Source organism: Lactuca serriola, chromosome 4 (assembly GCF_051521515.1).
Source record: "Lactuca serriola cultivar US96UC23 chromosome 4, Lser_US96UC23_V15, whole genome shotgun sequence".
NCBI classification, from domain to species: Eukaryota; Viridiplantae; Streptophyta; class Magnoliopsida; order Asterales; family Asteraceae; genus Lactuca; species Lactuca serriola.
In genome coordinates, this window is record NC_136411.1 from 27,969,796 (window position 1) to 27,997,214 (window position 27,419).

General features: G+C 34.9%; 1 protein-coding gene and 1 long non-coding RNA gene across 3 annotated transcripts; both read right to left on the minus strand.

Moving 5' to 3' along the window:
• Window positions 1-300: 300 nt before the first annotated feature.
• Window positions 301-9,624, minus strand: LOC145101246 (uncharacterized). Of its 2 annotated transcripts, none has more exons than XR_013705539.1 (12): window positions 8,918-9,624; window positions 8,631-8,714; window positions 8,463-8,561; window positions 8,167-8,211; window positions 7,890-8,060; window positions 2,888-2,965; window positions 2,735-2,791; window positions 2,526-2,567; window positions 2,163-2,245; window positions 1,634-2,063; window positions 1,174-1,266; window positions 301-776 (listed from the first exon to the last, which is right to left on the minus strand). It is a non-coding gene; the product is annotated as an uncharacterized LOC145101246 (long non-coding RNA). The 2 variants fall into 2 exon arrangements; XR_013705538.1 differs by having other exon boundaries at window positions 302-776; window positions 7,809-8,060.
• LOC145100262 (GDT1-like protein 3) lies at window positions 4,994-6,685 on the minus strand. The gene is made up of 6 exons (XM_079037604.1): window positions 6,435-6,685; window positions 5,763-5,946; window positions 5,560-5,658; window positions 5,377-5,449; window positions 5,166-5,251; window positions 4,994-5,047 (listed from the first exon to the last, which is right to left on the minus strand). Exons 1-6 carry the CDS (start codon window positions 6,683-6,685, stop codon window positions 4,994-4,996), a joined length of 747 nt encoding a protein of 248 aa, XP_078893730.1.
• Window positions 9,625-27,419: the final 17,795 nt, after the last annotated feature.

The following is a 27,419-nucleotide window of genomic DNA, read 5'->3' on the forward strand; positions in this document are numbered from 1 at the left end:
CTCATTCAAATTCTCAATTAGCAATCACCATAACTACACCAAACTAATAAACAGAGTGTATAACAGTTTTGCGTCGAAACATATTTTATATTTAAAAAAATTGTGAGGACAAGATATAACAGTTTTGGTCATAAACTAAAAGTCATTATAGATATCTGACTATTACTCATTAAATAATGTCATACTAAACGTGATATTTATTTGAATCATATTGACTATTACTCATTAAATAATATCATTTTTTCTGGTTCTTATGCATTGCAAGTCTCATTTAGTTACCGAACACATAATATATGTTGAACTATCAATCATTATAACTACACTTTCATCCTACAACTTGTGTTCATCAATCAACTTTCAGGACAGAAAGAAAGTAAAAATGGAGTCAAGAAATTTCAATCAAATCCCACAAAATTTCCAAGAATTGCAATAGCATTTGGTATCAAGAAACACCAAGCAAACAAGCAAGCAAATAACTTGAATGAATATAAACAAATAAACAAATCAAGAAAGTGGAGAAGTTGCATCATCTTGGACAGGTGGCAGATCAAGGAGTCTGACTGTTCTTGGAAGCATGAATTCAGCAAAGATTGGATAATTAGAATACGGATATTGACCATCAATATTATCATTCACAACTTCACATGAAACAGGCACTAATGATCTTCCTCTAAACAGGATCCAATCTACATGAAAATCTTGAGTTTGTTGATCCCAACACAGGCAAAGTGCACAAAAAATCAACTTAAAGAACTCAACAGCTCCTTGTTTGTTGCCTACAATATGAAGTTTTATATGTTTATAAAGATTGAAGGATAAGATGGTCATTTTCTCACATTCAGAGACTTCGTTCGGTCCAGACACAAAAGTCTTTGTGCGTACAGAAACGTACTCCTTGGGTTGACTTGGGTGTAGTTTCTTTTTTACTTTACGAGGACAGAAGGGTAAAATGGTCATTTTGCTCGCATCCAGATAGTTCATCCCCGTCCCAAAAAGAAACAGTCTTTGCATATAGGACTTACTCCACAAGTTGACTTAGGTGTTTGTTTCTTTTTAATTTAATGGACTTAATGATGACAAAAGGGTAAAATGGTAATTTGCTCACTTAATAGTAAAAAGAAAGAAAAATGGGAGTTGAGATTGATATAAATAATAAATAAAAATATATGATACCTTTAAATCCATGAAAGGTGCGTACAAGTGACACATTTTTCCTCAATCGGGCATTAGGCCATGCATCTCTCATATCACCTACCACACCATGTTCTCCAAACAAAGGGAAAAATGTTAGTTCTTTGACTTTTTTAAGGTCAAACTAAAAAGGTAATATGGATTTTCTTAAATATTGAAGGGTTAAAGGCAAGAAATAGCAATGTACTTTTTTTGATTGACTTATTATAGCTATCTATTTTCATTTTCTTTATAAGATTGTACTTTGAAGAATCTACACAGTTATAACAATGTCATCCAAATACAAAGCAATTTTCACAGCTAAATTGGTACACTCTTCCATTACATCCTTTATCCCATTACTCTACATATTCAATTCCTTTGCCATTCTGTTCCATTCCATTCCTTCGTCATTCCATTCCATTCCATCCAACCAAACAGACTTTAAATAATGTATAATTACCTTGATCTCCCCAAAAGAAATCGTCCTGTGGTTGACTCTTTTTGTGTATTAAAACCTCCACAATATACAACTGGCAAGCTAGGAGGTAATGAAGCAATATACTGCCACGTCAGCAATGCACTTCGCCTACGAGCACGAGGGCTAAAATCATCCATGTTTGTATTCACTATTTGGAATGAAAAACCAGGCAACTTTACTCTTTTCATTTGAAAGGTGTAGAGATTTTTTTGTTAAAGAAACGAATGAAGTAAAAAAAAACATTTATTCAAATGTGTTTCAAGATTTAATCATCATTATAATATTTATATTATATGCTTGAAAAGGATATTGCCCATGTGGCTATGGAAGGAGATTCACTCCCCCATGATATGCTTTCAGGAATAGAAGGAGATTCTGATAACCAAAATGTTCCTCCTTCTAATAACTCCACCTTTTTGATAAAAGAAAATACGAGACAAGAAAATTTAATAATAATAAACAAAAGTATAGATATTAAGCAATTATGTGAAAGTAGTACACAAAGTATTACCTTTTCCTTGTCATAGAAAATGGTGCAATACTGATCTGAAACATATTCGGATCCTTTTCTTGAAATCCCAAATTGCTCATACCCTTGTATGTTTAACAACAATTTATGAGTGCAAATTTGTAAAAAGTTAGGGCTTAATGGAAAAAGTGTCATTTCTCTGGCTTTCTCTAATAAGCAAACACCACACTATCACAATCAATTTGGAAAAATCATAGTTAAAAGATTAGAGATTAGATTGATTAAAAATTTGAAGTTATAAATGGGGATTGATTTCAACTATATGCAAAAACTGCAGAATTTAAAAATTTGTATAAATATCAAATTAAGATAAAACAGTAATCAAAATGTAACTGGAAGTATTACCTCGCAAGCATTGTTGAAGATACTCCAATTGAGATTTCACACCTACGAATGCAAAAAGAAACAATTTCAAAAAATTCGTAGAAACAAACCCCATTTCGAAATCGAAAATCAATCAAGACCAACATAATCAATCATATTTCAAAATTGAACGAATCAAGAACATGTATTTTAAAGATCTGCAACATACATAAACAAACGAAGGAGCTCACCTTGTCAAATAGTCCAATATCTTCCCCATTTCCTGATTTTAAGATTTGTTTGACCATCTACATTTGCAGTATGATACATAAAAGAATAAAAGAGATAAAGTTAGTAAATTATGGTTTCATGTATCATCCAACATAAAGTTGATATTAAGAGACCTTGGTTTAACAGACACCATCAATTTTTATACTTTCAGGGAGTAGCAAATAAACTGGAATGAAGGTGTCATGCTTGACCTGAAACAACATAAAAATTAAATTTGCATCGACTCTAATAACAAATGTGAGAAAAATCACAACAAGAAAAAAGGCCTTTTACGACGCTCATTGCGCGTCGTAAAACGCTCAGACGACGCGCAAATGCGTGTCAAGGAAGGCCCTGTCATAAAGAGAGACGACGCGCATTTACGACGCGCATTTATGACGCGCATTTACGACGCGCGGTTATGACACGCAATGCGTATCAAGGAAGGCCCTGTCATAAAGGAAGACGACACGCATTTGCGTGTCGTAACCTTACGACGCGCATGTTTATGACACGCAATGCGTATCAAGGAAGCCCCTGTCAAGAAAGGCCATGTCATAAATGAAGATGACACACATTTTTGCGTATCATAATTTTAAATGTTCTAAAAAAAATATTTACAATATCTAAATTTGATGTCATACAATTCATAATAGAAAAAAAATATCATATACAAAAAATACAATCCATTGCATAAAATTTAATGTCATACAATTCTATTTTTTACAATATCTAAATTTGCATCTAATCTACTCTCTACATCAAATTCCAACTAAATAAAGTTGCATCTTGCCTTTCATAATTCTTTAAGACTAATGCTCCAAACAGCTGTTATATGGATAAGAAGTTGTACATTGGCCCATCTCACTCAAGAAAGACTTAGCCAAATTCAACTCCAAGTCTTTACTGCATCTTGCTGATAATGCTGTAAGATTTGAATCAAGTGGCTTCATATTCTTTTCTTCCACCAACTTTACCTGATGCACAAAATACACAGAAACAAAAAAACATTGTATAGGACAATCCAAAAACACATTATAAGCATAACAGTCAGTCCATGGACTTACTGTGGATCAATAATTGCAAACACCAAAGTTTGTTTGTGTGAACTTCACTTTTCTCATATAAAAACCTCTAATTCAGTTGATTGCATAGCCTTTGTGGACAACTGTTGGGGTTTCTCTTTGGGTTCTACTGAGGACTATGTCTGCAAAGTCTTTTCCAGTGGGTACCCTTGTGATTTTCATGAAATTGTATTGCACCATGTTTGAATATTTAAGCAAAAACTGCATCAACACAAGTCATTATATCAGAAATCTACTGAATATTTGTTTCTTGGTATATACTGTTTTGAGTTTTGAGTGATTTCAGTGTTTACAAGACCAATGCCCTATGGGTTTTGAACTAAATTTAATAAGATAATTGTGTTTATTTAGTTAAATGTAGTTGAAGAGACAAGAATAACATAGCTCTCGCTCTGTAGTCTATATAAGAACCGTTTATTTTGACATCCCACCATCAAAAAAGAAAATAACCCAATGACACCATACAAGAATTATAAGAAGCTTAACCTAAAACTTGGATTGCAAGTGTTGATTCATTACCATGGATGCAGATACATTAATAATAACCTCCTAAAGGGCTCAACTAATTAAGGTTAGAATAAGCCTAAAAATCAAGGAAAAGATACCTTTAGTCCCTGGTCGTTAAGGTCTTTCAAAGTATAATGAGTTGTTCCACTGAACTCACCGAGTCAACACAGTCCAAATCTGGAAATGTTTCTCGCCTTGGAAACACCTGGATATAAACAAAATGTATACAATTTAACCGCATTATTATAGAGAACAGTGTCCCCACTCTTGTACTAAAGAAGTTGCTTTCGGCTCATTAGTTGCCCATCACTTACACCATCCCTGCAAATAAAAAACGAAGTGAAGATTTAGTTTTTTTTTTCTTTAATTGTACCACTTGAAATTATATTTATATATATATATATATATATATATATATATATATATATATACCTATAGAATATGATCCCCAGTGGTTTTTTCCCTGTTGCCTTCTCAAAAGATAGTAAAAGATCCCTGCATTTTCAAATATTCGAGTTACTACATTACCCAACTTATTAACATCCATAACATATACTATCTTTTGACCAGTCAACGAGACAAAATGCACCTTTGTTGATTTGCAAAAAATTGGATCAAACTTCTACAACGTTTTGCCTTGTCCAGACTCTAATTTCTGCGTGCAGCTGTTTTGACTTGTCCAGACTCTAATTTCTCTTCTACCTGCATATATTTTGTAATAGAATCAGATTTTTGGATTGTTTTTTGGGTATTTAATAATGAGGTAAAGCCTAAATTTATATAAAAACTATAAGCCTTAATGGGGAAAAAGAAAACATACTTGCTCCATCTCCTTTTTTTGAGATGCTTTTGAATCTGATCTCCAAGCAAAATAGAGCAAACACAGCCCAAAAAAGGCATAAAGAACTGCATTGTAGAAAAAAACAATTTAGATGTCTCACAATCCTCATATTTTAAATTGAATTTTAATATATATATATATATATATATATATATATATATATATATATATATATATACTCAATACATACCTGTAGCAACACTGTTTGTGTGTTTCCTTGATATTAGATTTGGAACAATCCTACCAAGCCCTGTAGAAAGTATCTACATACCAAATAAAACCAAACTAAACTTAGAAGCAAACTAAAATATATGTTTTTCATTTATGTTCACTAAAATATGAAAAGGGTAAAAAAGAAAAGTAGTAAACTTACAGTCATTACAAACAGAGCACTGAGTGCACCTGATAGAACAATTGACTTTGGATGATGCATTGCCATAAGAGCTGCTATAATAAAAGTTTCATCTCCAATCTAGATGGAAGCAATAAATGGAATATTGGGTAATGTAATTTTGAGAAATAAACATTTGTGGAAACTTATGTGTGCCTATAAAAAAAGATAGGGAAAGAACATACCTCACTGACAAGAATCATTGACAAACTGGCAAAAAATGCATCCAAAACACCAAGACCAGGATCCAAATTTAGTACAGCTTTTGGATCAATCTTGTCACCTATGACATTGTTTTTAATTCTTTCCACAACAACCTGTTTCAAGTAAATACACGCATTAAGATGTATGATGAATAATAAGTAGAATCTTATTCAAACCTCAACATAGACTACCATATAGTATTTAAATATCTAAAACTTTCTATAGCATAAAGAAACAAAAATTTGAAATCCAACTATAAAGTATAAACACAGGAAAGAGGAAACTTATAAATTAGTATTGAAAGTTCATATGTGTCTAAATGCTCATCCTCAACAGAAAGGTTTCCAATGTATAAGGGTTTTAATAGTTTCAAGTTTGTTCACAAATCACAATATTATAGCTATATCACTAAACCTTCTTCTTTTGCTCCTCTGGTGAATCAAGAATAACCCCACTTTTCTGCAATACCTGTTGGATAACCTAGAGAAATTGGGACAATTTTAGCCCAGGGGTATTTTAGGAATTTTTTAGTAAACTTGCATTTTTTATGTGGTATTTGAATTAGACTACGTTTCATTTGTGTTTAGTATAAAATAGGACTTGCATTACATTGTAATTTCATTCAAAATCATGTTTTTAATAAGTAGTTTTACCTTTGGCAAGAAGTAAACATTATTCCTCTGTTTTTTGGTTCATTCCCATGTTCATCTTTTTTTCTTCTACACTTCCTATTTCTCTTTTTTCTTTTGCCTTGGTGAACAAGATGCAGACTAAAATCTGCCCCTACGTAATAGCAATTCTCTGATGACACTTGGTATTTAGGTCGCCACTTCCCCTGTTCATCTATTATTATTTTCCATTTAGCAAGAATCAAAGTCAAACAGTTCATGTTGCTGAAATCCATCTCCATTCCAACAATGGCATATTGCTTTTGTATTTGTATTCTAAGGAGAATTAGGTGCCCTACCCTCACCCTCAACCTAAAACAAATGCATATCTCAACAATTAGGCATATAATTTTATAAACTGGGGGATGATTTTCATGAAAAAAAAAACACAAGATTTAAGAAGGTGAAGTGATTCATGTTTAGAAATTAACATGAACATATATAAAATAAAAAACGAAAATAGAATAAATTGTAAAGGGATCGTAGAATTACCAGAAAAAGGAACATATAGAGCACTGCTTTATAGAAATTGGTCCCCCCTTCAGCTCTTCGACAATCTTCATCTGGTGGAGGAGAGATATCTTCTGGCTCTAATGATTGCGTTTTTATCACCCACATCTTTTGGCTCCATCCCTTATGTGGAATTAACCTTCTCTATTACGTGCAAAGTTTTTTTTTTGGAATGGAAGGCCTGTTGTATACTCACTGTTGCTTTCGTTTCCAACTATCAAACACCACCGAGACCACCTGCAATAAGGAAGCACGAACAAAGGAGAAAGAAAAATATTCATCTATGGAGGAGAGAGATGAGAGAAAACCCGGTGGAGGGGGAAAGACGAGAATGTGGATGCATCGATTAGGGAGAGAACAAACTCAAAGTGTGAAGTGAAGTCGGATTTAGGAGAAGTTGTACCAGTTTTAGGGAGAAATCGAACCAGTTGGTGTTTGTTGTTGATCTTCTTTGCTGATTACTGGCTCGTGAATAGAGAGAAAGGTTAGGGTTTCTTGATTGAGAAAAAAAAGGAAGGCGGGATTTTTAATTTTTTCAGAATTTCATTTCCCCCTACTGTTAAAGGATGGAACGCGCGTTCCATTAAAAATTATAAAGCGACATCCTTAGACGACGCGCATTTTATTATAGGTGCCCTCCGTGTTTTTTTTAGACACTAATTTAAGGGCGCGCAATAATGCATGTCTTCTATCCTTAAATTTTTTGAAGAGATGACATTTTTCTAATGTCACTCTCCTTTGCGTAACATAGATCAATGAGCGTCGTATTTTGCGCGTCGTAAAAGGCCTTCTTTCTTGTAGTGAATATGATTTGTAAGTATCATAAAGAACCATTCCAAGGGGGCTCACTCTGTGAAGAAGGAACGACACCATTAATGTGGGATAACACTACTTTCATTGACCTTTGAGACCCTATTACACAATCTTAACTGGTTCTAATTTCTCCCAATTTATTATTGTCTTTCAAGGAACAGGGCCTGGTTCAAGCATTTCATCAAGCAGCTGGGGTGCATAGTGAAACTCTCTTTTAAATCTTAATATCAAGTGGTTGGGGTATAATCGTTCTTCTTCATGGTTGACTTCGACATACGGATCACATCCCTATACAAATAAAGACAAAAAAAATATAGAAAAGTCAAAAAAAAAAATTCACCAGGAATACGAACAACAAAAGCAGATGAAAAGAATTTGATGACAATATGTAAACCTGAGTTGGTACATGGAACGAATTTGATAAAAGGGTGCACGCCACCTATGTTTCAAAAAATAGGAATTACAAAACACATGTAAATCCGTTCACGAAAATAGTCCATTTTAAGTTAGAAACAGTAATTAGGGAGAAGTTGTAAATGAACCGAGAGAAAATTAGATAGATACACTTGTTATTCTTCAACATCACGTTACATAATTAGGGTTAGGGAGATGTACATGTTTAAATTCATGAATAGAAATATGTAGATAGTTAGATACATACGATAATCAATATGAAGTTAGTAAACTTACTAATAGTGACTGTGTCTCCCCAGTGGTGCCATTAGTGGTTCCTATTGATCTGTGTGAGCTCGTCCATCGATTGAATATGTGTGAGCTCATCCATGAATTCTGAAATGTAAAGACAAACATTGAGAGTAAGAAAGGAAAAAAAAACAACCTCAAAAACAGAGTAAATACCTGCAAATCGGAAGACTCCAAAGTTTAGGGTTTCCAAAATAGACATATACCATGAATCTTTCATAGAAATTGTGTTAACACCATCTAAGAACGAAATGACAAACAAAAACCAAAAATCATTCAAGTAAATTGGCAAAAAAAAAAAAAGACAGATAGAAAAATCCAAGAAAATAAAAAATCATAGGAAACAAATCCATCTAAAATCGACCATGTTACAAACCCTAGACTACAATCACCCGTACCAACAGTAAACAAGTTGAGAAAAAAGTTATAATTTTGTATTTCACCTAATCTGTACATAGAATCATCGTTTCTTTGTTCCCTTTGGATTTTCTTCAAGTTAGGTAGCCCCTTTGATTTTCCATGTATGAGAACAATCTAACCTGACATCGATCAAAACAAAAGAGTTAGCCTGAGTGACGACGGTCTGTATATATGTGTGGTGGTTGTCCTCTACATCTTCTGCAAGTCGGAGTTGGTCACCGATTGAGAGAATTTAGAATTTTAGGGTTTTAATAGGCTGGGAGTGGAGATGCATTTATATAACATGTATCTCGATGTATGAACACCCATGAGCAATGAAGAAAGAGAAATGGTGGTGGTACGCACGGCGTAACTGAGTGGTGTTAGAGTTTTTTTTTTTTACTGAGAGAGGAAGAAAATTGTTTAGTAGAAAGAGAAATGGGATGATTTCTGCGAAGGAGAAGAAGAACAGATATAGGGGAAGGGGGCCAAGAACTGAAAGATTTTTGTCGTGATCTCAAGTTCTTCACAACTATCAGCAGGACTAAAGAACTAGGTCAAACCCGCATAACAAGTTCATATGCATTGATTACTTGTATTCCATTATGAACCGCATAACAAGTTCATATGCATTGATTACTTGTATTCCATTCTTCATATTTTACGGTGCGACTTAAAAAATATTATTATTTTATTGATGGCTATTTGTACCATTAGCTTAAGGGTTTGAACGTCTTAAAAAATAATATTATTATATTCATTGTATTTTTAGAAATAGTTAGATTTTCTTTATAAGATAGTATATATATATATATATATATATATATATATATATATATATATATATATATATATATATATATAAAGGTTCAAATGAAAACAAAAAAAACTAAGAACCTAAGAACCAACTAATTTAAGGAAATTCTTATCAAAACACGGAATGGCATACGCTGTAATTATCACGAAATAGAAGGTTTACTATGTATCATTTAAGAAAAAAAAACACGGTAGAAATGGAAATTCCCTCCTTCTACCATCGACACCTCCTGCGGTCGCCGATGCCCGCCCTAACAACTCCAGCAACGATACCTTCTTTGGCACCTTCACCTTCTCCGACGCCTTCACTTTCTCTGATTTACAGTCGCAGATATATGACGCTACCTTCTCCGGCAACACTACCTTTTTTGGTGACTTCACCTTCGTCGCCCTCCACCTCCACTCTACCGTATTTACAACCACATCGACCAGCAGATCTAATTTCGTCGACCACCGCTGCCGACATATGTGCAATTCTAAGCAGGATTATCATGAGAGCACAGATATGAGATCTGGATGGAGTTTCTAATGAAATATTGTTAAGATCTCTTGATTTCTTCTCCCTATTGAGGTTTTCCGGCGATGTTACTAGTTCGACAATAGTGAAAACAGCGGTGGTGGTTGATGCAATGCAGTCGTCAGAAGTTTATAATGACGTGATATGGAGTAGCTAAACAAACTGCCGACAATGAGGTAATATCTTAAATGTTGTTGACTTTCCGAATTTAGGTCACGAACTGTGGGTTACAATGGGCTAAATCGTTTTATGTTTATTAATGAGCTGAATTTAAATGGATTAGGCCTAAAGGAAATAAATTTGAATTAAAAGCAATTCAGAAAGTCACTTTAAGTATTTGTATAGTACTTGTATTCTGGAAGTGTTTTGAAATCGATTCATCGTTTAACTATTGCAGTTAATTAATTAAAATAATAGGTTATATATATTCACTAAATGCAGTTTGAATTTATTTTCAAAAATAAATTAGTAAATAAAGATTCTTATAAATTTTATTTTATGGACTAAATAATTACGTCCAAACTTTATGGACTAGAAAGCCTCACATAAACATATCGGAAGAATTAAATGTCAACTTTTTATATTAAACTGTAAATTTATTTTATTAAACTGTAAATTTATTTTATTAAACTATGAAAGATTGTATTAAATTGTGAATTGTTGTATTAAGATTTGATTTTTATATGTATTTTGTGTTTGCACATGAAAGATGAAATAAAATAAACATTATTCACAAGTATGAAATAAAATAAATATATTATTTACATTAGTTTCTATTATTAACAACTCGAACCGATAACCAAAATTTTATAAGTCGTTTATTTTGTTACCTTATTTAATTTGCAAACACATGAATTTGAATCTTTAATTCGTTAATGGTTATTAAGTTATAAATCTAACTTTATTTTTTTTATTTGTTATAATATTTGCATAAAATATTAATTTTGAATCCATTGCTATTAAATTGTGAATTCAAGTTTGTTTTCTTATTTATTATAATATTTGCCTAAAATTGGTATTCATAGCTTATGCTTTACGTTTTTATATTACGAATTGAGTTTAGAATTTGTGTTACTATGTTATTATTTTCTCCAAAAGAAAATGTTAATTTATATTTTTTATGTTGTGATTGTGATGTTTTATTGTTTCAATTATTGTTTAGTTATGTTAATGTTAGTTTTAATTGTTATTAATAAGAATATATAAGTTTTAAGTTGTGAATGCATAAATCTTTATAAGTTTTACGTTGTGAATGCTTGATTTTTATAAGTTTTTACATGATTTTTATAAGTTTTAAGCTGTGAATATTTGATTTTTTATGCAGATCCGATTATTTCAATAAGGACATTTAAATATGTTTAGTTCTGTTAATGTACGTAAGTTTTAACTATGAATGAGTGAATTGATATGTTTTAAAGTTGTGAATACTATGAATGAGAGTCTAAAACTGTTTTATTAAACTGTGAATGAACGTCTTGAAATGCTCCATTAAATTGTGCATTTGTGTAGTGCACACAAGGTGTTTGATGAATTGCTTCCACAAAATCAAGTATGTTTTTAAGTTGTAAATACTGTGAATAAAAGTCTAAAACCGATTTATTAAACTGTAAATTAAAGTCTTCAAATGTAAGATTTAAGTTGAGAATAAAGTCAGAAATGTATAGTTTTGTATTAAACTTTGAATTTATTATATTAAGTAATGAATTTTGTGTATTAAAGAGCAAATTGATTATATTAAGATGAGTTTATTGTATTAATCTATAAATTAATTGTATTAATCTATGAATTGACTACATTACGTTGTGAATTTAATATGATTTTTTTTGCTTCTAAAATATAAGATGAAAGTAACATTATACACATCTTATTTTATAATTTTGAATAAAGTATGTAATGAATAAACTGTGAATATTTGTGTAAATAAACTTTGAAATAAGTACTAACCTATAGATCTAAAGATATAAATGTAAGTTTGAAATTGATAATTGGCTATGAATGTATAATTTGTGTGTATTAAACAGTGAATTTATTATATTAAGCTATGAATTTTGTATACCGAACTATGAATTGACTGTGTTAAGTTGTGAATTGATTCTATTAAGCTGTGAATTTTAAGTGAATTTGTGTTAAAATATAAAAGATTTTTGTATGAATGTTTTTATTATTTTTCTTGTGAATATATTTATTTTTGTGTATTTTAAATATATAAGAATGTATTAGTTTTTATAAGTTTTTTGCAATAAACTCTAAATTAGTGAATTAATTAGTTAAATTAATATATATTTAAGCTATGAATCCATGATTTTACTTAAAGATCTAATTTGGAAGGATGAATGTTTACGACGGTGGCATAGGTGATTGGTAGCGACATATGGTAGGTGGTGGTGGTGGTGGTAAGGTTTGAGTTTGACTTCTTTGAATATGTAAATTAGTGTATAATGGAATGTATTAAACTGTGAATTTTATATATTAAGCTGATAATGGACTGTATAAATTGTATATTTTATTTAAATTGTGTGTTAAAATATGATTAAATGCATACATGAAAATAAGAGAACGTGAAGTAGTGAATTAATATTTTATTAAACTGTGAATATGTCTTTCAGACGATATACCTTTTTCAAGAGATTTACAATACAAAAGTGGAAAAAATGAATTTATCATGGCACAATTCTATTTTTTTCATTAAATTTTATATATTTGGTTGCAAAAATAAAAATGTATATGTTAAAAGTTATTACTATAGAAATATGAGTTATTGTGTTTGTCCTATTAAACTGTGAATACTACTAAAAATTTGTCAGTGCATTTGTTACTCCGGTGGCGGTCCGATGGTGGTTTGGTGGTTGTCCGGTGGTGGTCATATGACAAGTGGCAACTAGTTGTAAACTAAGGTGTGAAAAATTTTGTTTAATATTATATTAGTGTTTGATTTGTCCAAAAAATTCTTAATGAAAAAATGGTTCTTAGGGTTCTTAACTTTTTTTTGTTCTCATTTCAACCACTCCATATATATATATATATATATATATATATATATATATATATATATATATATATATATATATATATATATATATATATATATATATATATATATATATATATATATATTAAACTTAATAAATAAATTCGTATGGAACAAATGCTTGAAAGAGTATAAATTCCGAATTGACACGACTTTTGCAATTTTTCTAATTTTTTGCTAGATGAATATAATATTGGCTTTAAAAGAAGATATATATGATCAACCAATGTATCGATGGGTTAACGGTTGCACCGACAGGAAGACCTAGGATTCTTCATTTGGAGCTACGAATCAAATTATTCTAAAATTTCAGAAGAAAATACAATTTTGACCTTGATTTCTTACTAACATAAATCGTATAAAATCAAGAATATCATCAATAGGATGATAAAGTAGTTCTCCCACTTCACATTTGGACTTTAATTCATACAAAATTCATATAACGAGGGATGTTTTGTTTGAAATATTTAAACGTGTTGGGGTTTCTAATAAGAAAGAGATTTCTATGAATTTCTTCACTGATCCAAGATGAAGGTTAACCCTTAGACCTAGGGGTATCGAACGGGTAAATTTTCGGGTTTCGGGTAGAACGGGTATTTCCTTAAGAAAATATTATCTGATACCCGACCTATATTGTAATTCGGGTTTCGTGTTTCAGGTATTCGGGTTTGAGGTCGGGTCAGGTAATTATTGGGTATACCTGAAAATTTCTTAAATGACACTTATTGATAATTTTTTTCTTTATTTTTTTATTTTTACATGTTTGTTGGTTTAATAAAGAATCGGGTAGGAAAATACTCCATAGAATTAACAAGTACATATATAATAACAATACAAATAATTATAATATGTTATGTACTTTTTTAATTTCATTCCGTGCGATAGTGAGAAACTGAGAATTGTGATGACGGTTCAGGACTTCAGCTTCAGCGTCATATTCCCTTTGCAAGTTTGCGTCGACTGTCGAGCCGTCGTTCATAAGAAGGAAACGAAGGGTTTTGTTTTATTTGAAGTGTGCGTACGTGACTACATTGTATATTTGGTATTATTTAAAAAACGAATTCGGGTAATCGGGTATACCCGAAAATAAATATTTATACCTAAAACCCGACCTATATTATTATCGGGTTAACCTATTACCCGAATGTTCATACCCGTTACCCGTTCTACCCGACCCATTCTACCAGAATTCGGAACGGGTCGGGTGGGTAGAACGGGTTTCGGGTTTTTTTTGACAGGCCTACTTAGACCGACTGACGTTTTGATTTTTGGATAGGTTGAAGATAAACACACATCTGTGCACCTTAAAGGTGTATCCCCTCTCATGGGCTTGAGGGCTAGGGTTTCACAGTGGGGTTTCTGACAAGAAAAGGACTCATGTGAATTTTTTGACTGACCCATAATGAAAGTTAACCCTTACACCGGTTGAAGTTTTGATTTTTGGATGGGTTAGAGAGAAACACGCATGTATAGACCTTACGAAACCAATAAACAAGTAAAAACTAATAACATGTATTAATTATTTTTGAAACTGGTTTATATCATTTCTTTTTTTTAGAAAATTGTTAATAAATATATATCTTCTCTATGTTATTGTTTAAAATATATAGTAAATATAGATGTGTATATATATATATATATATATATATATATATATATATATATATATATATATATATATATATATAAACTGTAAATAGTGTGAAAACGTAAAAACACTACTTTTATATTATTATTCTACAATGAATTTTGAATCCACGGCTTTATGTCATTATTCAGCAATGAATAAATAAACAGTCACAGGTTAAAACTAAAATTAGAATTTACTACAAAAATGTACATACATATATTTATAATAGAATAATAAAATTCTAATGAATATATGAATAATCAAATTTTAAAATTTATATTAAAATTATTTCAACTATACACATATACAACATTCATTGCAAAATAATAATATAAATATATATATATATATATATATATATATATATATATATATATATATATATATATATATATATATATATATGCCCGCGCAAAACAACAACAATAAATAACTCTTTTGGTGAATAGTTTTCTTACAGGAAAATAATTATTACATTTTATTATTATTATTATTATTATGTAATAAAAAATTAACACTTTTAATTAAAATATTTATGTTTAGAACTTTTAATTATATTTTCTATTTATACATTTAATGTAAAATAATTATTATCCATGTCTACTTTAAGAAATATAAATTATTTTATATAAATGAATTTAATATTTTAAAATTGTCATTTTTTTCTAAATTAAATTTTTAGTTACCATCCTTAATTCAAGTCTTCAAAATTTTGGCAAATATTAACGATTTTGTTGTGCATAATTGATTTGTATAAAAAAAACTTTGTATTTTAGATATTTGAAAATTCAAGATATGACTAATATGATTTATTTTATATATATATATATATATATATATATATATATATATATATATATATATATATATATATATATATATATATATATATATATATGCAAATGAGCCTTGTGAAAGATTTCATTTTGTTTAATACCTCCGCACCAAGATCGACTAAATTCACTTCTTATTTTTTTCATTAATAAAATTTCATAATTGATTGTCATTGTTATATTGTATCAAGTAAAATAAAATTTCAAGTTATTAATTTGTCCGTCTCCTTAATATATAATTGTTTGAATTAAAACTTTATTTTTATACTTGTTTGAATTAAAACTTTATTTTTATACGTTTAACATCCACTTTGTAAAGGAGTTTTCCGTGGCAATTTGCCTGGCCACTATAAATTTATTTTAATTAAAATGATCCATCAGATAAATGAATAAAAATAATAGATAATCTTGCTAAAATATTTCATGTGGTTTTTCATTTTATGTGACTAAGGACCAAATCTTTATAAAATTGCAAAATTTGTCATTTATAATAAGGGTTTTTTTTTTGTCTCATCTCTAGTTAACTTTAACAATTTGGCTGCTAATATTTTAAAAAAGTTATAATTCTACGCCCAAAGATCATTTATGCAATTTGTCCTTTTTTACCAAACTACAAGGACCATTTATACATCACTTCTTTTTTATTTATTGAATTAATATATCTTAAATATTATTATTTTTAATATATAACATGTATATATATTAATAATTAATTAAATATTACTTTATTGGATTATTATTTTCTTTTAGTTAATTTTTTTGATTTTTTTAATAGAATAATTTTTATTGGATTATTATAGATTAAAATATGTTTATATATAAATAAATATTACATTATTGAATTATAAATTTCATCTAGTTAATTTTTTAATTGCACTCGGTCACTACCACAACTTATAATGTTTTTATCGATTTGTTATGCATTGTGTGAGAGATGGAGGATTACGATGAATTATGAAGACGTTGTCACAGGTGGCTTTTGGCTACATTTGGAGGAAAATGTTGGTGGAGTTTCTGTCGGACATTTAATGAAAGTGATTGACGATGATCCCAGTGAATTTTGATGATGAAAGGTGATGCTTTTGTGTATTCTGATGATTTTAGGGTTGAACTAATAAAAATAGAAAGAAATAATATCATATATTATAAATAAAATTAATAACCGAATAAAATAATATTTATTATATAAAGAAAAAAATAAATTAAAAGTAATAATCCAAATAAAAAGAACTAACCTAAAAAAAATTAAAACAATAATTAAAAAAATTACTAATCCAATAATGTAATATATATATATATATATATATATATATATATATATATATATATATATATATATATATATATATATATATATATATATATAAAAGTAAAATGTCAACAAGGAGCCAATTTGAACCATAGAACCAACGAACCACTAAATAGATTAATGTGAATTCAGATTCATAATGTGAATCTATAGAGATTCTCATTGTAAATTTGACGAGATAAAAAAAATTATATCGAATTTAATATCAATGAAAATAGAATAAAAAGTTATGAATTTCTATATTTTTTGTTTGTTTCGATAAAAAAAAATAAGCTTTAAAAGTTGAAAAAAAGTTCGGTTCTTTGGTTTTACAGTTTAAAATGTTCCCACGTTGAACTCAACTTTTTCTCTCTCTCTCTCTCTCTCTCTCTCTCTCTCTCTCATATATATATATATATATATATATATATATATATATATATATATATATATATATATATAACTGCAAAAATAGTCTCTATGGTTGTCAATCTTTAACATTTTGGCTATATTTCCTTTGTTAAAATAACATATTTACACTATTTTTGCAACCAAACTATAAGAACCATTTTTGTATCTCTTCATTTTAGTTTTATTAAATTATTATAGATTAATTCTTTATTTAACCTTTTAATTGGATTAATTCCATTTTATTTTATTATTATAAATTAATAATTGTTATTATTAATATATTATTTATATTGATATATATTATTGTATTATTACTTTCATTCAATTAAATTTTTTTATTTCTTTTTTAATGGTTTAATTCTTTTTATTGGATTTTTATTTATTAATAAATAATATTTGTATATTCTTAAAGATTATTTTATTGTATTATTAATTTTTTTTAATTAATTCCTTTTTTAATTTCTTTTGTATTCGATTAATTTTTTATTAGATTATTATATATTAACAAAATGTTATTTTTAGTATAATATTTATATATTAATAAATGTTATTTAATTGGATTATTAATTTTTCTAATAAAATGATTTGATGTTACATCGTTTTTCTTTCCAGCCATTTTACTTTTATTATAACTCAAAGTTTGATTTTTGATCGAGTTTATATTGGCCGCTTGAATTGGGTAAGTTCATTCTTGTTATTCGATTTGTAAAATCCCTAATTGTTTTATAAAATTGATGCTTAGTGACACACATCGAAGTGTTTCTGTAATGAGATTAAATTTGGTGTAAGCTAAAATTGCATGTTGTTATGCTTCTGTGCTTGTGAGTAGTGTTAAACATTGTTGGGAACATTCGTACAAAACTTAATGCGATCTTTCAATATATTTTAAGAGCTTGTTTAGAGTAGGCTAATAAGGTTAGGTTTAATTCAAAGTGTTTTGATTAAACAATTTGGAGAATGGAAGATGCTAGAACTTGTTAGTATCTTCAAGTACCAACTTAGACTATAATTCAATTTAACATTGATTCATCCTTAGCTTGCATCAATCACGTGAAAAGAACATGAAACCAGATTGTTTTACTCTTATTTATAATATTTATTTTATAGTATGTCCCTAAGGGTATAATTGTCATTTTAAAAAAGTTAACTGCTAAGTTGTTAAAGTTAATGTTTTCGGATAAAAAACGCACAAGGTATCCAAAATTAGACCAATGATGTACCACTAAACATTTTTGAACTAAAACCACATAATTTGAAAACATAGGGACCATTTTTGCAATTTTGTCATATATATATATATATACACACACACACACACACATATATATATATATGTCTTCTCTCATTTAGCAAGAACCCTAAATCATTGCCATGCCAACGTCACTAATTCATGTTTTTTTGACGCAAGAACACCATGAACAATTGAAACAACTTTTAAGAACCACTCACTTCAACCGTGTTTTCTTGATAAATTGAGAAAAAAAAACTTAAAGTTATTCAAGGATACGAAGAGTGAAAATGATGTTAATGTTGCTAAAATTGATTTTTGAAAATTGATAAAAACTTAGCTGGAGGTACGTAAGGTAAGGTGAGGGGTGGGGTTGAGGGTGTTTTTATTTTAATAAATTAAAAAATCAAAGGCAAAATAGTCTTTTTAGGTATGATAGGGACCAAACACGTAACAAAAACAAACAGTAGGGACCTTCCGAGTTAAAAAAAATAAGTTAGGGACCAAACGTGCAAATTACCCTAAACCATAGGAACCATTCATGTAATTTACTCTAAAAATAAAGAAAGAACAAACAAAGTGTAGTTTGGATTTTTATGGGTAATGGAATCATTTGAAGTCAACCAAGAACCAACATCGATACAAAACAAACTATAGTGATTGTGCAAGTTAAAGTATAAATGATGAAACAAAACACACAAATTATCCCAAATCATGTTGACTATTTATGTAATTTACCCAAAAAATGTAACACCCCGGATTTCCAGGTATTATTTATTCTTGTATTTTTGGGTGAATTGTGAGGAGACTCGGCAAGTTGGAGTCCAAACTCGCCGAGTAGGATCGCGGTTTTGGGCGCGGGTTCGCTTCTGGACTCGGCGAGTCCACGCTGTTTAATGAAACTCTAATTTCCAGGGTTTGAGACCTATTTAAAGGGGCTTATGACCGTCATTTGCGGCCACCAACCCCTAGAGAGAAACCCTAAAGAGATTTGAGCGTTTTGGGAGAGAGAGAAGAGGCCATTGTTGACCCTTGAAGCTTTATTTGGCAAGGCAATGGAGATTCTAGCTAAGAGAAGGCAAGGGAGGTGGACATCTTTCGATTTTGGAGCTCAGAGCATCATCTTGGAGGTATATTTGGCTTCCTTTTTCTGTTGTTATGTTGAACATGGGGCTTTAGGGTTTCTTGAACCCTTTGTTGGTTAGATTTGATGTCCATTTTGTCCCTATTTGTGATGAGGCTTGAGATGAGATCCATAGAGGTCCAGTGAAGCTTTATTCCTTAAGCTTTATGAGGGTTCATGAGAGTATTGACCTAGAGTTGTGAGATATGGGGATAAAACATCATTTATGAGCAAATAGTTGTTGTTTGAGCACGAAGGTTTGGACTTTACGTGATTATTATGCCTGGGGAGGCCAGATCTATGATTGTATGGAACAGATCTGACCTCAGAAGTGAGTTTGAGTTTATGCATGGCATGGACTCGCCGAGTCTGAAGAACAGACTCGGCGAGTAGCATGAAGTTTACCCGTAACCACTCAGCCAGTGGTCTTGCCAAGTTAAGGGGTCGACTCAGTGAGTCAGGGAGAGTCAAGGGGTGGGGCTGAGTCAAGCATGAACTCGCCGAGTTGTTCTTGAGACTCGGCGAGTTGAGTCGTGGTGGCCCCGCGATTCATGCCAGGTGGAACTCGTCGAGTTAGGGGAGCACTCGATGTGTCAAGAGAGGATCCAAGGGAGTCAGTGGACACGTATAGACTCGCCGAGTCGCCCTAGTGCACTCGCCGAGTCCGGTCAAAGTTGACCGTTGACCTTGTTGACCTTTAGGGTTGAGTTCAATTGTATTTATGGGTGTATTACTTTGTGTGATTAGGCGGAGGCTAGATCACATTTATTCCGAGACAGATATTTACCGAGACACCCGAGGTGAGTCTTCTCACTATACTTTACCTAGTGTGATAATAGAGTTCAGAGACAGAGTATTATAGAGTTAGATGCCAGAGTGATTGCATGTTATTATGTGTTGTGATTTGTTGTGATATATGATATGCATGATTATAGAGTTACAGAGTTGGGACTTTCGGGTCCCTAGAGTTAGGGCCAGAGGGCCCACAGAGAGTTAGGGCTGGAGGGCCCCACTGAGACACATTGACCAGAGGGTCAACAGAGTTACAGCCTCGAGTGGCTACTATGTGATTAGAGTGGTATTTTGGGGAAACTCACTAAGCTTATGATTACAGTGTTCAGTGTTATGTGTTTCAGGTACCAGTGATGACCGCGGGAAGGCGCCGGCTTGATTCGTACACACATATGGGAATTGGATGTATTTTGATCTTGGGAGACATTTGTGATTTGAAAACTTGATGTTATGACATTTTGTGAACGAATTGTTTAATTAAAAATGTGTTTTTCAAAAGAGAAAAATTGTTTTAATTTTTATGGTGTTACAAGTTGGTATCAGATCCTAGGTTTGAGGGATTCGGGTGCGCCTTCGGGCGTATCTGAACTCAAACCGAGGATTTGAGAAAAAATTTGATAATAAAAGAAGTTTTCAAAAGAAGAACTTGTGAGATAAACAGAGCAGAGTCGTGTGTACGAACAGCCAGCGCCCGAACGGTGATTTCCCAAAATACCATCATTATAAGTGTTATAATATATGATGTGATATGTTATCTGATGAGCTATGATATGCATACTAGAGTAGACTAGGTATTCTTATTAGGACTAGAGTGGCCTGATATGTGATGACTGAGTCTAGGAGATTTTGAGAGATCTGTTGCGAATATCATATGATCAGAGAGAGTAGAGTTCTTGGGACTTGGGACTCTAGGAGGAGGACTTGGGGTGGATGCTGATGCGGTGTGGACGGCAGTATTGGGCCCGTACTACTGAAGACACCGGGTCAGTACACAGTCCAAGTAAGAATCTTTGGAGTACCAAGGAACAAGTAGGATGGAGTACTCGAGTGTGAGTATACTCGAGCGAGTCCCTGATATTATTATTATGTTGTATTTCAGAGAGAGAGAGAGATCATGGTTGGGACTCGCCAGACATTAGGGACCGGTGACACGAGGGATGAGGAGATCCGTAGGATCATCCAGGAGGAGGTGGCTGCGGCCATCAGGGCATAGATACCAGAGATGTTCGGGTCTATCAAGACAACGTTGATATAGACATTTGATGAGATGTACGCTGCTCTTTCTGAGGCTGCTGTTGCTGCAGCCACTGCAGCTATAGCTGCGACGAGGCCGCAGGGTGGTGATGCGCTGCTGTTCCGAGAGTTCAGCAACACAAACCCACCGGAGTTTGACGGGACCCAGGACCCGATTGTGGCGATGAGGTGGATTTCAGACATAGAGGGGTGTTTCTTCACTTGCTCATCTCCTGAGCATTTGAGAGTCCGGTTCGCGCTGAACCAGCTTCGCTTGGGAGCGAAGGATTGGTGGAAATTTGTGACGGCGCATTATATGCCTGCTGAGCTTGCAGCAGTGACCTGGGAGAGGTTCACTGCTATGTTCCGAGATGAGTATGTTCCCCAGGTGGAGAGGGAGCGTTTGGCCCAGGAGTTTCTGACCCTCAAGCAGGTACAGAGTCTGTTACGGTGATTACGAGGATGTTTCATGAGCGGGAGATGTTCTGCCCAGAGCACGTGTCCTCCGAGCAGGCACGTATGAGTCGATATTTGAGCATTCTGAGGAGGGACATACGTGAGTTCGTGGCGAACTCGACGTACCGTACATTTGCCGAGCTTCAGGCAAATGCTCGGAAGAGGGAGATAGAGCTGGAGACTCAGGCTAGGGAGGAGGCTGAGTCTCAGGGGAGGGATCGGCGACCGGTACAGTCTCAGCCGGTAGCTAAGCGGGCCAAGCCCGCCGATTTGAGATCAGGGAGCCAGAGGGGCCGCACTTGTGGCAAGTGCGGCAAGAGCCACGACGGAGTGTGCAGAGCAGGGTCTTGCTACAAATGTGGCAAGGAGGGGCATATGGCCAAGGACTGCCCCAAGGGGTTTGCAGTATGTTTTCACTGCAACCAGACCGGACACCGGAAGGCAGAGTGTCCGCATTTACGGGGATCAGCACATGGAGCACCTCAGGGATCTGCCCCTGCCGCCATCAGAGCTATCGAGAGTCGGCCAATGAAGGCCGAGGCACCGAGGGCACGAGGGAGAGCTTTTCAGTTGACCACGGAGGAGGTCCGCGCAGCGCCCGATGTCGTGGATGGTATGTATTCTTTCGTGTATTTATTTTGATGCTGAGATATTGTGCTTATATTATGTTATGCGTAGGTACTTTTCTTGTGAATTATGTACCTGCCTTGGTGTTATTTGACTCGGGTGCGAGTCGGTCTTTTGTATCTCTGGCTTTTAGTCAGCATATCAGTGTTAGTCGTGAGGCGTTGAGTCGGCCTCTGAGAGTTTCCATAGCTGACGAGAGAGTAATATATTCCACGGAGGTGGTCCGTGGGTGCGTATTTGAGATTTTCGGTGTTGAGTTCCCGATTGATTTGATTCCTATTGCGATGGGTGATGTCTGTGTCATTGTGGGCATGGAATGGTTGAGCAGATTCGGTGCGGTTATCAACTGTGAGCGACAGCTGGTGACCATACGAGACCCTAGTGGGGGAGTTCTTACGGTGTACAGCGAGGGTACACGTTCTGGGTCAGCGTTTTGTTCGGCCGCTAAGGTGAGGCAGTGTCTACAGCAGGGCTGTAAGGGCTTTATGGCGTATGTGATGGATACGCGGGTTGATTCAGAGAGACCGAGGTCAGTTGAGGAGGTTCCGATAGTGCGTGAGTTCCCGGATGTATTTCCAGAGGAGTTGTCGGGTGTGCCTCCCGTGAGGCAAGTGGAGTTCAGTATCGATTTGGTTCTGGGGGCCGCACCTATTGCCAAGGTGCCCTATCGCCTTGCACCTCCAGAGATACAAGAGTTATCCTCGCAGCTTCAGGAGCTGTTAGGGAAGGGGTTTATTCGGCCGAGCAGCTTGCTGTGGGGAGCGCCTATCCTTTTTGTCAAGAAGAATGATGGTTCACACCAGATGTGCATTGATTACCGGGAGTTGAACAAGCTGACGGTCAAGAACCGTATTTGCCGAGGATCGATGATTTGTTCGATCAGTTGCAGGGAGCATCTTGGTTCTCCAAGATCGATTTGAGGTCGGGGTATCATCAGGTAAGGGTGCAAGATGAGGATATCCAGAAGACAACGTTCAGGACTCGTTATGGGCATTATGAGTTTGTGGTGATGCCTTTCGGACTCACCAATGCCCCGACAGTGTTCATGGATCTCATGAACAGGGTGTGCAGGCCGATGTTGGATCGGTCGGTGATCGTGTTCATCGACGATATTTTGGTGTATTCGAGATCCAGAGAGCAGCATGAGGAGCATTTTAGGGAGATCCTCGGAGTTCTGAGATCGGAGAGGCTTTACGCCAAATTCTTCAAGTTTGATTTCTAGTTGCGAGAGGTTCAGTTCCTAGGTCACCTCGTTAACCAGAAGGGGATTTTGGTCGATCCGGCCAAAGTGGAGGCAATGATGAGTTGGGAGGTTTCGAGGTCACCGTCCGAGATCAGGAGTTTCTTGGGGTTGGCAGGCTATTATCAGAGATTTATCAAGGATTTCTCCAAGATCGCTATGCCACTCACCAGATTAAACCGGAAGGGTGTCGCTTTTTCATGGGGACCAGTGCAGCATACCTCTTTTGAGACGCTTCGCCAGAGGCTATGTGAAGCCCCAGTGTTAGCCCTCCTAGAGGGGATGAAGGACTTTGTGGTATATTGTGATGCGTCGATCTTGGGATTGGGAGCGGTGCTGATGCAGAGAGAGCATGTGATAGCGTACGCATCGAGGCAGTTGAAGCCTCATGAGTCGAGGTATCCCACCCATGATCTAGAGTTGGGGGCAGTAGTGTTCTCCCTCAAGATTTGGCATCACTATCTGTACGGGGTTCGGTGTACGATATACACGGACCACAAGAGCCTGAAGTATTTGATGGATCAGCCCAACCTAAACATGCGACAGAGGAGGTGGTTGGATGTGGTCAAGGATTATGATTGTGAGATCCTGTACCACCCGGGCAAGGCTAATGTTGTAGCCGATGCACTGAGTCGCAGGGCGGAGAGCACCCCGTTGCGAGATGTATGTTTGAGACTGACTGTGATAGCTCCAGTATTGGACGCCATTCGTGGGGCACAGGCTGAGGCTATGTAGCCTGAGATGCAGAAGAAAGAGCGAGTTGTTGGGTTGGTTTCAGAGTTCGTTACTGATGGTCGGGGGCTTATGACATTCCAGGGGCGTATCTGGGTACCGTTTGTGGGAGGGACGCGTACCATTTTGATGGAAGAGGCTCATCGATCGAAATTCTCGATCCATCCTGGGGCCACTAAAATGTATTTAGACATGAGAAGAAAGTATTGGTGGCCCTGTATGAAGAGGGATGTCGCGTGGTTTGTTGAGAGGTGCTTAACCTGCCGTAGGGTTAAGGCCGAGCACCAAAGACCGCATGGTAAGTTGCAGCCGTTGGAGGTTCCTGAATGGAAATGGGAGCAGATTACCATGGATTTTATCACCAAATTGCCAAGGACTGTTAGGGGAGTTGATGCAATTTGGGAAATTGTGGACAGGTTGATGAAGAGCGCCCACTTCTTTGCTATCAGTGAGAGCTCTTCCGCAGAGAAGTTAGCAGAGATGTACGTGAGGGAAGTGGTATCACGGCATGGAGTGCCGATCTCGATTGTCTCAGACCGAGATGTGCGTTTCACTTCCAGATTCTGGAAGAAGTTTCACGAGGAGTTGGGTACTAGGCTGCATTTTAGTACCGCATATCACCCTCAAACTGACGGACAAAGTGAGCGGATGATTCAGACGCTCGAGGACATGCTCCGGGCATGTGTGTTGGATTTCGTGGGGAGTTGGGACACGTATTTGCCCTTGGCAGAGTTTTTCTACAACAACAACCATCATTCGAGCATTGGTATGCCACCCTTTGAGCTGTTGTATGGGAGGAGGTGTCGGACTCCTATTTGCTAGGGAGAGGTCGGGCAGCGTGTTATGGGTAGTACTGAGATCGTGCTTCAGACGACAAAGCAGATCCAGCAGGTCAGACAGAGGTTATTGACTGCTCAGAGTCGTCAGAAGAGTTATGCGGACAGACGCCGTTCTGAGCTTGAGTTTCAGGTCGGTGACCTTGTGCTCCTGAAGGTCTCTCCTTGGAAAAGAGTGATTCGATTTAGGAAGAGGGGCAAGTTAGGGCCCCGATATATCGGTCCATTCAGGGTAGTCGCGAGGGTAGGCAGGGTAGCCTATCGTTTGGAGTTGCCAGCAGAGTTGGGTCAGATTCACGACACTTTCCACGTGTTGCAATTGTGGAAGTGTATAGCCGATGAGTCGACAGTGGTACCATTAGAGGATATTCAGGTGGATGCGAGCCTGAATTATGCTGAGAGACCGGTGGCAATCGAAGATAGGAAAATCAAGGTTTTGAGGAACAAGGAGGTACCTTTGGTTTTGGTTCAGTGGCAACATCGGAAGGGGTCCGAGGTGACTTGGGAGCCGGAGAGTGAGATGCGTGAGCAGCATCCAGAGTTATTTGCAGAGCGAGACTTCAAGGGCGAAGTCTAGTTCTAGTGGGAGAGAATTGTAACACCCCGGATTTCCATGTATTATTTATTCTTGTATTTTTGGGTGAATTGTGAGGAGACTCGGCGAGTTGGAGTCCAAACTCCCCGAGTAGGATCGCGGTTTTGGGCGCGGGTTCGCGTCTGGACTCGGCGAGTCCACGCTGTTTAATGAAACCCTAATTTCCAGGGTTTGAGACCTATTTAAAGGGGCTTATGGCCGTCATTTGTGGCCACCAACCCCTAGAGAGAAACCCTAAAGAGATTTGAGTGTTTTGGGATAGAGAGAAGAGGCCATTGTTGACCCTTGAAGCTTTGTTTGGCAAGGCAATGGAGATTCTAGCTAAGAGAAGACAAGGGAGGTGGACATCTTTCGATTTTGGAGCTCAGAGCATCATCTTGGAGGTATATTTGGCTTCCTTTTTCTGTTGTTATGTTGAACATGGGGGTTTAGGGTTTCTTGAACCCTTTGTTGGTTAGATTTGATGTCCATTTCGTCCCTATTTGTGATGAGGCTTGAGATGAGATCCATAGAGGTCCAGTGAAGCTTTATTCCTTAAGCTTTATGAGGGTTCATGAGAGTATTGACCTAGAGTTGTGAGATATGGGGATAAAACATCATTTATGAGCAAATAGTTGTTGTTTGAGCACCAAGGTTTGGACTTTACGTGATTATCATGCCTGGGGAGGCCAGATCTATGATTGTATGGAACAAATCTGACCTCAGAAGTGAGTTTGAGTTTATGCATGGCATGGACTCGCCGAGTCTGAAGAACAGACTCGGCGAGTAGCATGAAGTTTGCCCGTAACCACTCAGCCAGTGGTCTTGCCGAGTTGAGGGGTCGACTCAGTGAGTCAGGGAGAGTCAAGGGGTGGGGCTGAGTCAAGCCTGAACTCACCGAGTTGTTCTTGAGACTCGGCGAGTTGAGTCGTGGTTGATGGGTTTTGAGCATTCTAACACTTCCTAAGTGTACATGCAACCCTAATAACCTTGGATCTATGTTTGTCTAATTTGTCATGCAAAGTTGAATTCCAAGGTTATATCCTATTTAGCATACATGGGGAACAATTTCAACATAAAGTATAGATAGAATAACTTACCTTGTTGTTGCTTGTGTTCCTTGAAACCTTGTGAGCCTAGCACCTCAAGTGGTGATGCCTCAAATGCTTCACACAACACCAA